The sequence below is a fragment of the Gopherus evgoodei genome, chromosome 3, assembly GCF_007399415.2.
Source record: "Gopherus evgoodei ecotype Sinaloan lineage chromosome 3, rGopEvg1_v1.p, whole genome shotgun sequence".
Classification (NCBI taxonomy): domain Eukaryota; kingdom Metazoa; phylum Chordata; order Testudines; family Testudinidae; genus Gopherus; species Gopherus evgoodei.
The window spans coordinates 219073024-219088232 of NC_044324.1; the positions used below are offsets into that span (position 1 = coordinate 219073024).

General features: G+C 41.8%; 1 protein-coding gene across 7 annotated transcripts in view; it reads left to right on the forward strand.

The window, feature by feature from the left end:
* RIN2 (Ras and Rab interactor 2) overlaps window positions 1-14580 on the forward strand; it is a 131348-nt gene extending 116768 nt beyond the window's left edge. For all 7 annotated transcript variants that reach the window (XM_030558114.1, XM_030558115.1, XM_030558113.1 and 4 more), the window contains 4 exons: window positions 2147-2452; window positions 4499-4630; window positions 7815-7978; window positions 12689-14580. In XM_030558114.1, the coding sequence (XP_030413974.1) occupies window positions 2147-2452; window positions 4499-4630; window positions 7815-7978; window positions 12689-13009 (923 nt within the window). In that variant the 3' untranslated portion in view covers window positions 13010-14580. The remainder of the gene's footprint in view (window positions 1-2146; window positions 2453-4498; window positions 4631-7814; window positions 7979-12688) is intronic.
* Window positions 14581-15209: the final 629 nt, after the last annotated feature.

Sequence of the window (15209 nt, forward strand, 5' to 3'; positions counted from 1 at the left end):
TGGTCTGTGGGGAGATGTTGGATGGAATGGGAACTGAGTTACTGCAGAGAATTCCTTCTTGGGTGCTGGCTGGTGACTCTTGCCCACATGCTCAGGGTTTAGCTGATCGCCATATTTGGGGTCGGGAAGGAATTTTCCTCCAGGGCGGATTGGCAGGGACCCTGGAGGTTTTTCGCCTTCCCCTGCAGCGTGGGGCACGGGTCGCTTGCTGGTGATTTCTCTGCAGCTTGAGGTCTTCAAACCAATTTTGAGGATTTCAATAACTCGGTCCTGGGATAGGGGTTGTTATAAAATTGGATGGGTGGGGTTCTGTGGCCTGCCTTGTGCAGGAGGTCAGACTAGATGATCAGATTGGTCCCTTCTGACCTATGAGTCTATGATCCTAGTTCATTTACATTGAGGATAAGGGTGTGTATTTCCTGGATGGGAACAAATCTCTCTTCCACCAAGTACGAATGTAAGTATTTTCTCATCAAATCTGATCTTGAGTGAATGTTAGTCCAAATGGGGTCTAAAGATTCTCACTCTATTCTGGAATCCACCATTTACACCTGTGTTCCTTCCTAGTATTCCTTTATGCTCTTCTTCTGGCTGGGTGGACAGTGGATCTCAATGGATGGGTCAGGAGAGGATTGCCTGGCTCACTCCCTAATGCTGTAGATAAGATACAACTTATATGAAATGTCACATCTGGTCACAATTGGCAGCTATGGCATAATGGAGACTTATGGGTTAGCTGAATCCACCCTTCATGATGTATATCGTGTATACTTTGACCTAGACAGATCATCAGTGGTGTCTGATCTGTGGACAGCTGGCAAGTTACATCGTACTTGCTTCTAGTCGCATTTACAGGCTCTATTGCCAAGCGCCTGAATGCCTATAAAAGCAGCTGGAAATGAGGCGGAGCCAGCTTACCTACCTCCATGAGGGGCTTCTACCTAAGAGGAGAAGTGGAAACAGGAGGTCGGAGCCACCAGCAGGACTGGAGCATGCTAGAGGAGGCAGGAGCTCTCTATAGGACTGGAGCTGCCTGTGGGAGAAAAAGGTGTTGGTATTTTGGGAAGTATGTGCAGGGAAAGAGGAGATGGGGGGGAGGGTCATGTGGTGGAGAAACGGGGGGAGGAAGCAGTGGGGGAGAGGTTTGAGATTGAAAGCTCTGCACGGTATAGATTCTTTCTATGTATTGGTACAGTGCTCAGCATAATAGGGCCTGAGTCCTGATTGAAGCCTTTAGGAGCTACTGCAGTACAATTAATCACGTAGTGACCATATACTTTCCTAAGTTGTTTTTCTATGTGAGCTACTGTTGTCATTGCTGTAAGGATGCTAGATGGTTGTGAAAGAGGTGATGTGGTCTGCATGACTGCAAGGGTAGAAGAGGAGACCTGTGTACCCATGATTTGGAAAGGAAGTGATCCACAAAGATGGGGTCCACACTGAAAAAATCAGAGAATCTGTTGTTAAACCTAGGAGGAGTAGGAATAAAAAGCCAAGTGGTTGCTATATCATGTGCGCCCCGTAGCTAAACAAAACCATTAGGGTTGATGACAGAGTTGTGCATAACTTCCATAATGAAATCTGAACTGGACAAAAACAGCTTGATTTTCATTTCAGTTGAAAAACCTATAACCAGGCCAAAGTTCATAAACCTTTTGGCAAAGCTGGGCTAAGTTTTAGCAAATCTGGATTGATTTATGGCTTCTGATGGAAACTATGCAAAACTGGATCATTTCAACCCCAAACCAGAGACAAGTTATGAGTTTTGAGTGAACTGTATTGAGTTGGGATTTGTTTGAAACTGAAACTCAAAGCAAAACTCAGAGTCTCTAGATCCTTATCCATCAAATCCAAGAGGATAGGTTTGCATGTACTCCTGTGAACTAGAGCCACTATGTTCCATACAGCTGAATAGTCTGTTTTTATTTTGTTTTTCATATTTGCCAGACTACTGTGAATTCAAATGAAATACAGATTCTGATTTGCCTTTTAATTTCTTCTTAGCAAACATCTGGAAACTCGGCTGCATTAGTATATAGACCTTCGTGAATAGTGTCTACTCGAATTTCTCCTTTGGGAGTGGATATGTTAATACTGATTCTACTCTAGATGCTGAAATCAAATGAATTTGTGTTTCCCTTTGCAGATGTTGTGCTGGAGAAGGCCATGCACAAGTGTATCCTGAAGCCCTTGAAAGGCCACATTGAAGCAATGCTGAAAGAATTCCATACTGTGGATGGCTCTTGGAAACAGTTGAAAGAAAACCTGCAGCTAGTGCGGCAGAGGAATCCTCAGGAACTGGGTGTATATGTCCCAACACCGGACTTTGTGGACGTTGAAAAGATTAAAGTCAAATTCATGACCATGCAGAAAATGTATTCACCTGAAAAGAAAGTCATGTTGCTGCTGAGAGTGTGCAAACTGATTTACACTGTCATGGAGAATAACTCAGGTAATTCTCTCTTCAGGTTAAATCTCCCTGCCTTGAAACAGTTAGGAGTGGGGAGTAAATCCTTTGTCTCCCTATTGATTGGAGTTCCTCTTTCTTCTCTTAGCTTTGATCTCTTGTCATCTGCCTCTCTGTTCCTCAGAGTCTCTGGTAGACTCTGCTACTCAGTTTCATTCTAGAGTGCTGTGGTGCTCCTGGCAGCGGATCACATACGCAGATTTATGAACTGCAGGAGCAGCCTTTGGAAGAACATCTCTGGTTAAATACTAGCGTTTGAAGTTATTGAAGTATTGAAGCTATGAGCACAGCTTTCCATAGCTGTCCTTTGAGCCTGAATTTGATATTCTTAGGCTGTATCTATATTACAGCTTAATTACGGCAAAATTTACGTTACTCATAGGTGTGAATAAGCCACGCCCGTGAGCAACACAAGTTACACTGGCATAAGTGCTCTTGTGCACAGGGCTATACTGGTGGAAGAGCTTCTCCTGCCGACATAGCTTCTGCCACTCACTGAGGTGGGTTTTCTTTATGCCGACAGGAGAGCTCCCTCCCATCAGCATAGAGTGTCTTCACCACTGCAGCGCTGCATGTGTAGACATAACCTAAGCCTGAATGCTTTCTGGAAGCCATAGTAGCTGCAGTTAAACAGATTCTGTGTTTCAGTAGTGGAGTCTAATAAGGTAAATGCAGTACTACAGTCTGAAAAATACTTTGTAACTGGAAGGTGGCAAACAAAGCCTATACTTCTGGCTAGCAGTGCCTGTGCATGCTCTACTCTGAGCACTATCTTTTATGTTTTAGATCAAAAATAACATTACCACTTCTACACTGCAACAAGTATCTAAAGTATAACCAGGGACCTTGAGAGTTAGATAATGAAATGGAGTTACATATCGATAAGAGGCATTTTTAAAATACTTGTGCAGAGTCAACAGGAGGCATGCAGCTAAAACGTGCTGCTAGATGGTGAGAATGCAGAGGTGTCACCCTGTTTTCAGGCTGTGGCCTTATCAGGTGTCATAAGCAAAGCTGGGTGAAGCTTGTGTTGGGAGAGTTCCCAAGGCAAATACAAGATGTTGCAGGAAGTGATGTTGGTAGGTGCATTTTTGCCCTCTAAGGAGACACTGAATCTGGACTCCAGGATAGGGTGACCAGACAACAAGTGTGAAAAATTGGGACAGGGGGTGGGGGATAATAGAAGCCTATTTAAGAAAAAGACCCCAAAATTGGGAGTGTCCCTATAAAATTGGGACATCTGGTCACCCTACTCCAGGATGGTGCTAGAGGCCCAGTGCTCTTGGAGGTGCCACTTTTCCTTCCTATGGATGGCACTTTTGCACGAGTTAGGTCCGGTATCCTGCCCAGGTTATATTCCACCTGTCTGAATTCCTCTTGCAGTTTCAGTCTGATATAGTAGTGTTTACTTCCTGGCCCTAAACTGCTGCAGGTTGTTACTTCATGGTATTTAAATGGCTCTTACATTACAGTGTTGGGTGAAGTGTTTCTTGCATGGATAATAAAAATATTACCTAACTAAGAAGGCCATATCAGTAAGTTACTGCACTGAAGTGGTGGGGCTGGGAGCAGGTAAATGTTCCTGAGTTGTGCTCTATTGCTAGCAAGCACATTGTTGCTCCTAAGTGTTACTGTAATATAAATCATGAGGGGTGCAGCAGGAGGGCATTTTCAGGGAGTAGGAGCTGCTTAAGAATCTCTGCTATATATCCAGCCAGCAGAGGAGTCTCTAGGGGGCCATTTAGCTGATGTAACCAAGGGTATGTCTACACTACCCGCCGGATCGGTGGGTAGTGATCGATCTATCGGGGATCGATGTATCGTGTCTCGTCTAGATGAGATACATTGATCCCCGAACGTGCTTCCTGTCGACTCCGGAACTCCACCACGGCGAGAGGCAGAAACGGAGTCGACGAGGGAGCGGCGGCCCTCAGTCCTGCGCCGCGAGGACGCGAAGTAAGTCAATCTAAGATACGTCAACAGCAAAAGGGTTTGGCCATTGTATCAGTGTCTATGCTCCTTTTCCTGCAGGGAGGATGTATGGAGCAGATGACTTCTTGCCAGTGCTGACCTATGTAGTGGCCCAGTGTGACATGCTGGAGCTTGATACTGAAATTGAATACATGATGGAACTGTTGGATCCGTCTTTACTACATGGAGAAGGTAAATGTTTGTTTTTGTTTTTATTAAAATCAGTTGGAAGTGTGCAGGGGGGAGTGGAGATGGGGAGGGGAGTTCCCTCATAACATAATGTTAACCAAAAGTATTTAAAGGAGCCCCAGAGCTAATGGTGTGCTGCCAGTAGGTTAACGAGAGGCTCCCAAAACTGTCCTTGTTAGGCTGTGATATACCCTGAGTCCCAGGGGTGCATGAGGTTGCAGCGTGTAGAGATGAGGGACTGGGGAATCTGTTTGTGTTGGTTCCCATTTCCGTGACTAGGATTTCAATAACCCAAGAGGGACGTGGCATGACTTGGCAAACAAGCTTATATTATGTGCACATGCTGGATATGTTTTATACTCAAGTCCTGAAAAATATTCTGAGTCTATTTATAGTGCAGCAGCTTTCAATTCACATGTAATTTGGAACGGGGGCTGGGGTGAATGCCTGGGGGATTCTTTCCTGGGAAATACTTTGAGAATACCTCCCACGTGATACACTCTGGCCCATTCCAAAGGCAAAATATTTGCTTCTTGGGAACTTTTTTTTTTCTTTTTTTTAGCCCTGTGGAACAAGTTATCTGTGGCTGGGATGACAGAGAGGGCTAAATGCCATCAGAGGCAGGAAAATCACCCCAGCCCTCTCCAGTTTCATTGTGATATTTAACAAGGTGCTCCTGCAGACTGCCCATCACTATCTATAGCTAGGAAGATAATTTTTAACTCCTGTGGTCAAGGTCACTTTTGAGTCTAAATTTACATATTTTTGCCATCAAGAAAATTCAACTTCCTGCTCTCATTAGACTGAACAAAACTGCTGTATCCCATTGGAAATTGGCATGTTTGAGAGGATTATGTCAGGTCTCTTCCAATCCCACAGTTGTCTGTTCCCTGCGTTGGAGTATAGAGCTCCTCCAGCACATGGTTCAGAAATCTCATAATGGAAAACATTTGATGTATGAAGCTGAAGAACATTAACATGCTTGAAACACAGAAACATCTGCTGAACTAACAGGAAGTTTTGTTTTTAGTTCAATAAAAGGAGAAGTCCACAGTTGATTGGCTTGTCTTTTAACACTAGATGTTCTGATAATGTGTAGGAAGAACTGTCTAGTGATTTGAGACCATGTGGTTCCAAAGGAATGTACTGTCCAGTTTGGCTGGTGGGGTTAGTGGTTATGTCACATGTTTTATATATAAATCTTGTTTCGAGACTAAAAGCCAAGAGGATGCTAACTATAATCCTGAAACTACTGCCACCGGCATGTTGGTAATCTTTAAATGGCACTGAATGGCTATAGCTTCAGCTCCGTGGAAATCTCCCATTTGACTGGCTTGTTTAAAAAAATAAAAGGGATGCCCTGTGTCCCCTACTTACAGAGAGCTCAGTCAGTGTTACCATTGACTTCACTCTGGGACTTTTACTGCTTTGGGGCTTGCATTTTCGGCTGTAATTCTGTCTTGGCTTCATTTAAATCCCTAATAAAGATGAAGTAAGTAGCAAGAGAACTTTTTACTAGAGACCACCTCCTGAGCTAGACTGACATAAGGGGATGCTGAAGGAGATAAAGAGGCCAGGGGGGTTTCCTTTTAAAAAAACACAAACAAACTAGGGCCAAGCTTCAGACTGGATTGTGTCTCAGCCTCCAAATTGTAGCAGACTCTCTGGAATATTTCCTGGGTGTAACAAATTGAATTCTCAGCTGTTGCTTGAGAGCAATTACAATAATTTGACATAAGATTTTGTGTACTGTAAACTGAAACTTTTGTTTTAAAAACCAGCCTGTCAATTTTACTTCTACCCAAAATTCAGGAGGGAAATTAAAAAAACACTATTTGAAAATGGGGTGTTCAAATTAATTAAGGGAAAATAATATCCAACTTCAAAGAGCATAGTGCAAATGCTCAAAAATAAAGGAGCATTGCTTATGTGTCTTTTTTTGTTTGTTTTTAAAGAAAGCACATTTTAAGTAACTATGCACAGTATTGCTGTGCGTAGTGTTATAAATGTCCTATCACTTCATAACGTGCAGTGTCTATAAAACTGAGAAACACAGGTACAGAGCGGGGAGGGGGGAGACTTACTGACCCTCCGAGCCACATACGACAATATTCAGAAGTTTGAGAACTGAGGCACGCCTGCCGGGGCTTGGGGCTTCAGCCCAGTTCTGGCTGAAGCCCCGAGACCTTCCGCCCACTGGGCAGAAACCCCTACCCCACCCAGGGCCGGTTCCAGGCACCAGCCCAGCAAGCTTGTGCTTGGGGCGCCAGATTCCAAGGGGCGGCATTCTGGCCACCCTTTTTTTTTCTTTTTCTTTTTGGTTCCCCACTCTGGACGCCCTGTAGAGGGCAGCGGCACGGAGGAGGGGAGCGACCCGCAGCAAACTCAGCAGGGCAGCCTGCGTCTTTCGTCTTTCCCTCCCAGCCGACCGGAGTGGTGCAGAGCCCTCCCAGCAGGTGCGGCGGGAGGGGCCGTGAGGCGACGCCCCACTGAAGCCCGGCCGCCCCCCTTCTCTCTCTCCCCCTCCCCCTGCTAGACTGGGCACGCACTCTGCAGCATGTCTGCAGCACAGGGAGTCCCCCTGCACCCTGGCTCCAGCTGCCCTGCAGGGTTTTTTTTTTGCTTTCACTCCCCTCCCCCTGAATTTTTATTTATTTATTTATTGCTTGGGGCAGCAAAAAAGCCAGAGCCGGCCCTGACCCTACCACTGTGCTGCAAGGGAGAGGTCTCAACACCCCCCTCCCGCACCCCAGTCTGATAGGTGGAGAATGCGGGGGAAAGGATGTAGGGAGCTAGACTTTAACTGTAAAAGAGCCGCATGTATCTCACAAGCCATGGTTTGACCACCCCTGATACAGAGCAATTCTAATCAGCCAGCACATTAACCAAATCCATTACTGCAAACTACATAGATGGATGGATGGACTGATTTCAACAGATGAATTTGTATTTTCCACTAGTGTTAGTAAAAGTGTTGTCTGGTTACATTGTTAAGAATGTTCATGTAGGGTAACAGGCCCACTGTGGTTTTGGTTTTTTCTTTAGCCAGAATATGACTACTTTGGAAACAGTATAGAGAATTTTATGTGTACTCTGATTATAGTTTTTCCCCTGCTATATCAGCAGGGCTGACTAATTTCATGTTCCCGAACATTTTGAAAATCTCTTTTCTTGCACTCCTTCACAGGAGGCTATTACCTGACAAGCGCGTATGGAGCACTTTCTTTGATCAAGAATTTCCAGGAAGAGCAAGCAGCCCGATTGCTGAGTTCAGAAGCCAGAGATACCCTTCGGCAGTGGCATAAGAGGAGGACAGCTAACAGAACAATTCCTTCAGTTGATGATTTTCAGGTACTGCATATGGCTTGTGAGAGAAATAAAGGGCCAGATTCTCCATTGTGGCTAGGATCTCTTTGGTGCAACAGTTAGTTTGGCCATGAGGAAAATGGTTATGGCTCCCTGATTCTTGTCCAGCTGTGCCTTGGCCGTGGCACAGTTTAGAACAGCCTGGAGGTTGCTCTAACCTACAGCAGCTGGCAGTAGCCCTTCAGGCCACCTCCTCTGTCATTCCTCACCATATTCCCTAGTATAATGGAGCCAGTTACATGAGCTGTATGCCTAGTGGAGACAACCCTATGCTGGGAGAATCCCCAGCTAGAGAGATGTTTTTAGCTTTCACTTCAGAACCTGACCCAAAATGTCTCGCTCAATTTTTTTTGACAGTCCTTGCATCGTACTGTAGAGTTGAATTACCGGATGGCTTGGAGAAAACATATTAACTGAAGGAACTTAATTTTTCCCTCCCCTTTGTACAAGTATAAAGGCTGACAAGTGTGCTAATCTGCTGCATCTTCATTTGGTTTCACTTCTCTATTTGCTTCACTACTGTTGTTATAAACCAAGCACAGGCGCATTCCCTCAGCTTGTGTAGTTTAGCATAGCTCTGTTGAAGATAATGGAGCCAATCCAATTTACAGCAGCTGAGGATCTGGCTTACTGTATTTCTGAGAAGCTGAATTGCAGATATTTAGTAGTCTTTCTGCCTTTCCTTGCTACTCTTTAAGTGTAGGGCTGTAGATTCCACTAAAAAATTACTGATATTAGCGTTAGGATTGTGTCACCCCTTTAGAGCAGAACTGAGAGTCGTTCACAGAAATTGTGGTGTAACCAAGTATTGTCTAGACAGACTGTTCTTGCAAATTACTTCAGATTAGTTGGCTAGATTGTGACAAAGAAATTAGAGTTTTACTTAGTGACTTTTAAAATCATTTGTTTGGTTGCGTAGACGCACTTATTGCCTGGGACATACTCATCCTACAACTTCCTGTGAATGTTTGACAGTAACAACTTGTCCTTTCAGATCAGCATTAATAAGAGAAGTTGTTTCCATCCCCTCTCTTCTCTAGGTATTTCCTGCCTAAAATTGTGTTTTATAATATTATAATTTGTGAGCCATTTATTTGCGTTCCTACAAACTCAGAAACTGAAGTGATATTTCTTTCTACCTTCCTCTCCAGGCTGAGTCTATGCCTTTAGAACTAACACACAGTCATTACTTTGCTTTTCTACTTGTATATAAAAGCCCAACTTCAATAATTTTGCTCAAAGTCTGAAAGTTCCATCTCTCTGAACGTTTCTTTCATTTGAAAATAAAGGCCAAGAATTAAAAAACGAGCGCCTAAAGTTAGTCTGTTAAATAAATTTGACTCAAAAATACTGCAAACCCTTAGCTCCCGCTGAGTACAGTGGTTTTGAAAATATTGATAAAAATTGTAATTACAGTTGGAATTTCTAGGCTATCTTGCTAACAGAGTGACTGTAGTAATGACATTGGCAGTATTGAGAACCTAGTATAAGAGGCTGTAAACGCACCATAATCCATGTGCAAAGTTTAAACTTTACAAAAGACTGAAGTATGGTTCTACTCTGAAAAGTGTTTGTACAGACCTGTGTTCTGGGTGTATTCAGAATCCTATCAGCTGTCAGTGACAAGGAAGTGTTTTACTTCCTCCTAACACAGCTAAGAAAGGGTGAGCTGGGGACAACATCTGTATTAAGGGAGGATAGTTTTTCAAGTCTAGAGTTACACAACTCAAGATAGGTCAACTGCTGGACTAAAATATGTGGGTGGAGGGTGGATCCATAGAAAACTCTTTGGTTTCAGTTATTTACAGTTCACATCATAGTCTCCAAAAGTTTCCATATTAGTTAATGATGATTATCCATAGTAAATTGCACAATCAAGGACTGAGGGGATAAGAGGAGGCTGTCAGTGGATAGTGAAAACTTATTTCATTCAAGGCAGCTATGATGTTCTCTCTGCCTGCCTGGCAGTTTTCATTGCAAAGAATTAAAGATTGAGGTTGAACGTGAGGGAGTTGGGAAAAAGAGCAGTCTTGCATAATGTCTCTTTTTAGGAGGAGGATTGATTAACTTTGGCAGTTAACCCTGATCACTGCACAGAGCTAGTCACGTCTCACTGAGATCCATTTTATAAATACATCTCAATTTTCCTGTACTTATATGACATCTCAATCTACCTGAGTCTACCCTCCCCATCTACCAGACTATTGCAAACTTTTTGTAGCAACTTTGTTAAAGAAATGTCCTAATTTTAATACATCTCCCATGGAGGACTTCACCTCAGAATGCTTCTGCTGTGGGCTAAATTCTATACTCTGTGCCACTCCTTCTTCCTGTGCACTCAGATTTCAGAGTCAGGGTGTGTCACATGACTGGGAATTTTGCTGAGTGAGGATGCCTGGAGAACAGATTTGATACTGCGTAAGAGAGACCACAGCTTCCCTTTCTGGGTGCTTCTTCCAAAACAGAATTTTGAATCATCAGGATTATACCCCAGCCAGATTACGCTTAGCAAAATTCATGCACTTAGCTAGCTGCTGGAGATGCCAGAATTCTTCATATCCTTTCTCACATATCCTGTGTTCCTGAAATAAAATATCCCCTGTATGGACAGATGTGCAAAGCCAAACCCAGATGATTTGTATTGCTGCATACTTTCTTGCTCCAGCTATTTCTGGGGGAAGACATGCCAGTTTCATCACCATCATTTTTAAGTTGCACAGCAACAGTCTTGTCACTAATCAAAAAGTTACTCTTTGGACGCTGGAAAGATTCTGTTACCCAGGGTTTTCAGAACCCCCAGCAGTGGTAACTTAACTATGTCACTCTAGGGGGTGTCAGGAAGAAATCAGTAGGAACACAGCAATTCTGTGTGATCAATAATTAAATGCAAGTAAGTGTGCTCATGTCTAACATTGCAGTTTATTAGATTTAAGCACACACAGACATAAACAATAGGTTTAGAACATCCCAAATATTTACCTAACATCTGGAATGATAGTGAGTAATTAACAGCAGGTCCGCAGTGACCATTTGCTCTCCTGCCAAGGAGAAGAGGTGTTTGGAAAAACATCTTTCAAAATGGCTTCAGAGGATTGCTCCAAAGTACACTCTATTAGCTAATCTTTTATAACTAACTTCTACAAAACACATAGGTCATAGTGACACCTACTAAATCATCACTTTTCTAACTTTCAATAAACTTCTAATATCAGAGGAGCTCAGACTCGAGGTCTTCCAACCACCAAGGTTTTCAGTCCCAACTGTTGACTTGTTTGTCCCCTCCTCCCATTCTGATTAGCAGAAGCTGCCAGCTAGTTTTTGACCTTGTATCTAAAAGCCTGCTTCAAATTAACCTTTAACTATGTGGTGTTCTATTTTAGTAATTCATGGTGGCTGGATGCACATAATATGGTTCCTGTTAGTTCAGTCACATTCTGGGGTATACACACCCCTCATCTGAGTTGAAAAGCAAACTGCCCCCTAAGTTGATGATGGATAAATTATTACCTTGATAGCTGTGAGTTATGGGGGAACTTTTCCAAGTTTTAGCTTCTCCTTAAAGCACCCTGTCAGGGTTCAAATCATGCATGTTTAAAACTTCCCTGTATTCACGTTAGTAACATATTAAATCATTAAAAAAACTGGAGGAGAAATTAAAGCTAATTTACTTTTCTCTATCTGTGCTATTTACTTTTTGCATTCACTACAGTCATGTTCACTCTAGTCATCTCATGCACTGTCAACGAGGCTGAAAGGTTTGGGCTACAAACCCCGCAGGGGAATATTTAATTATTAAGAAAAGGGTTTCCAATGAAAGTTTTAAAAATTATACAGATGTTAGTGTTGTCTTAGCTTTTAATGGCTTGTATTGACATTTTGTAAATGCACAACTTACATGTGAGTTGGCCCCTTTAATGGCTCATTCCATTTAGTCACACATAAACACAAGTCCCATCTGCAGTTCTCACTCAATACTAACCTCTTCTTCCTCGATAATAACCCCTTCTTCTTTCTGACTTTTTCTTTCCTCCAATTCCACTCCCAGATACAATTTTTCTGTAGAAACTCTCTGTAGCAGACTTATTTTTTCTTGGTTAAAAATGTGGATGTTATTTCTCAGTTTCCATATTTTACTTTTCTAATGCTTATTGGAAAGCAGAAAGGTAATATTATTTCTTCTTATGTTGCAGTATTTAGTATTTATATGTAATGCCTAGGGGAGAAGGTGTCACTTTGCAAAGAGAAAAAAGATCTAATTTCTGCCTCGAAATTGTATCAATGCATTCAGATATTGCACAGTGGATTGTCTTCATGTACCATCTTTCTGTGCCTCTTAAAATTAAAATGTTACTTATTTTAAAATAGGCGGAGAGTTCAGATTTCATCTGATTTGTTAAACCAATTCTGGTGCTTTCCTAAAGTCTCTATTGTGCAATCTAGAACAGCAGCAGCATCTTTTGGACATACTGTCCAGGAGGTGTGTATTGCTTCCCAACATTACAAATCATGTTCATCAGCAGTGATATCAGTTTTGGAAGCTTGGAAATGTAGTGTGATATTTCTCACAATTAGTGTGGTGAGGCTTGCTGCTTACTTGTTGACCTTTCAGTCTGCTAGGCTGAGCAGAACACTTTCATATTTCTTTTTAGGTGTTTAATTTGACTTTTGGTTTCTCTCTGTTTTCTCACTTTACAGAACTACCTTCGAGTTGCATTTCAGGAGGTTAACAGTGGCTGTACAGGAAAGACCTTATTAGTAAGACCTTATATCACCACAGAAGATGTGTGTCAGCTCTGTGCTGAAAAATTTAAAGTGGACAGCCCAGAAGATTATAGCCTGTTTCTTTTTATTGATGATACCTGGCAGCAGCTAACAGAAGATACTTACCCTCAGAAGATTAAGGCAGAGCTGCACAGCCGGCCACAACCCCAGGTTTTTCACTTTGTGTACAAGCGCATTAACAGTGATCCTTATGGTGCCATTTTCCAGAACAATGATGACAACTCCACTTTATAGAACAGATGCTTGTTATTTGTTTCTTGTTGAAAACATCTCTTGGGTGGCTGTCTTCTTCTTTAGGAGGCAAAACAGTCTATAGATTAAATGCCTAGTAAGAACACGAGCAGCAGCTTTTAACACTGCCTATAGAAAATGTACATACAGTACTTACGGCCAATTATGCAGTATATGCTACCACAGTGTCTGAGTGAACAACCCATTCAGCTGAGTTTCTTGGTATACAGATTCTTCTAAAGTATGTTACACTGTGGCCCTCTGCAGGTCTCTCCCTGTAAGCATGCTGAGATTAAGTTTCTCATACTTATCCTTCAGCCAAATGTTGTCTTGATTTAAACATGTATTCTAGACAAACTTTTGGGTGGACTGGCTGGTACACTTTCAATTTCACCAGCATAAGTGTGACAAGACTGTCCGATGCAGGGCATCAATTAATTCCCGATTATGTGGATGGTTGCATCCTTTTCTATCTAAAACTAATTTTTTTTTATAGAAAGACTCCATGTTTTTATGTATTTCATAGAAATTTTATAGCAGTTGCAGGTAAACTGTAAGGGTGGATTTTTAAAATATTTTTTTAACTATAAAGTATCTATAATTATGCATGTGACTTTAACATTTAATATACAAAAATAAATCTCTTGCTGGTTTTAGAGTATTGCATTAAATGTCTGTGTTTTTTCTCTTCCTCGTTACTGGAGGGTTTTATGCAACTTTTGTTTTGAGATTGTGTTTCTGTAAGCAATTTGTATTGTTGACACTGGCCACATAGATGCCTTTAAATGAACCTGATGTACTGTCATCCAGACTATTGTTTATATACAGTAGTTTTAGACAAGCAGATACAAGCGTATGGGGGGACATGAAATAAACGGATGTAGAGAAGAGGTAGAGAATGTAGAGAAACTAATTTAGGAATCAAATGTGTTAGTCTGCTGGTTCAGGCGCCTTGCAAAAAATGGGTGAAGGAGATTGATAAGGAACAATTGTATGTTTTAAAGTACTGTAGATATGCTGATGGATAACTCTTCCAGATAGTAGTTGTGTTAGCAAAGAATTAAAAGCACCAATAAAATGGATGAGAACACTAACCATTTTATATAGATTGATACTAGCAACCTCAAACATGTTTTTGACTGAAACAAAGATTGTTGTTGTAGCTTTTGATGACTCTGAGATTGTCTTTAGACAAGAGAGAAACTGTAAAGACACCTGAAAGTCAAAGCCTTAAACATAGAAAGGTACAATGAAATTAAACGTTTGTGTTCTATAAAACCTGTTCAAAATACTGAATATTGTGGTTGAAATTCTGCCCCCCATTGAAGTCAATGACAGTTTTACCACTGACTTTAACAGGGCCAGGATTTCTCCCTAAATTCTTGTAGCAGTGTAATTGAAGACAGGTGGTCACAAGAACATAAACCTTGGACTTGTACGGATGTATATATATAAGATCTGTACCTTTTTCATGTTGATTTGCCACATACCTGAAATTCTTGGCACATGTTTGTGTGTTTATTTCATTTTGTAAATGATAAACAATGAGTTTTGCACATAATACATTGTAATACTGTATTATAACCACTGGTGTTGTGTGATTATTTTGAAGACAGTCCACGTGTTGAATTTTTGTTCATCAGTAGAATTTTATGATACAAATCTCATATAGTATATCAGTGGGTAGCCCAGCCTACATGGTTTGCTGTAAGAGAAGGCTCAGGAAGTATTTGCTAGTCTGTATAAAATATAGTTGTGAGGAGAAGCTGAATGACTTCATTAAATGAAAGCAGCCTTTCATTTTTATTGAAATTAGGAATAATTAAGACAAAGAAAGAAAATGATTGAGTTGGATGGTACAAGATGGCAGCAGCAATATGAAGGAACCTAAAGTTAGATTCCCCCATCCAGTCAGCGTCTTCTTCCATAAACTGGAAGCAGTGCTTATTTATAAAATTTCAGTGCACATTTTGTTAGGCCTTAGCCCTGCACTGACTTTTGAGGACCAGGCACATTGAAGGTAATACCTGAAATTCTTGGTGCCATGGACTAGAACCAGTCAGTCATTCTCCATGATGAAATTCTAGAAATGTAGGGCTGGAAGGGACCTCGAGAGGTCATCTAGTCCAGTGGTTATCAACCAGGGGTTCGGAGCTCCCTGGGGGGCTACGAGCAGGTTTCAGGGGGTCCTCTAAGCAGGGCC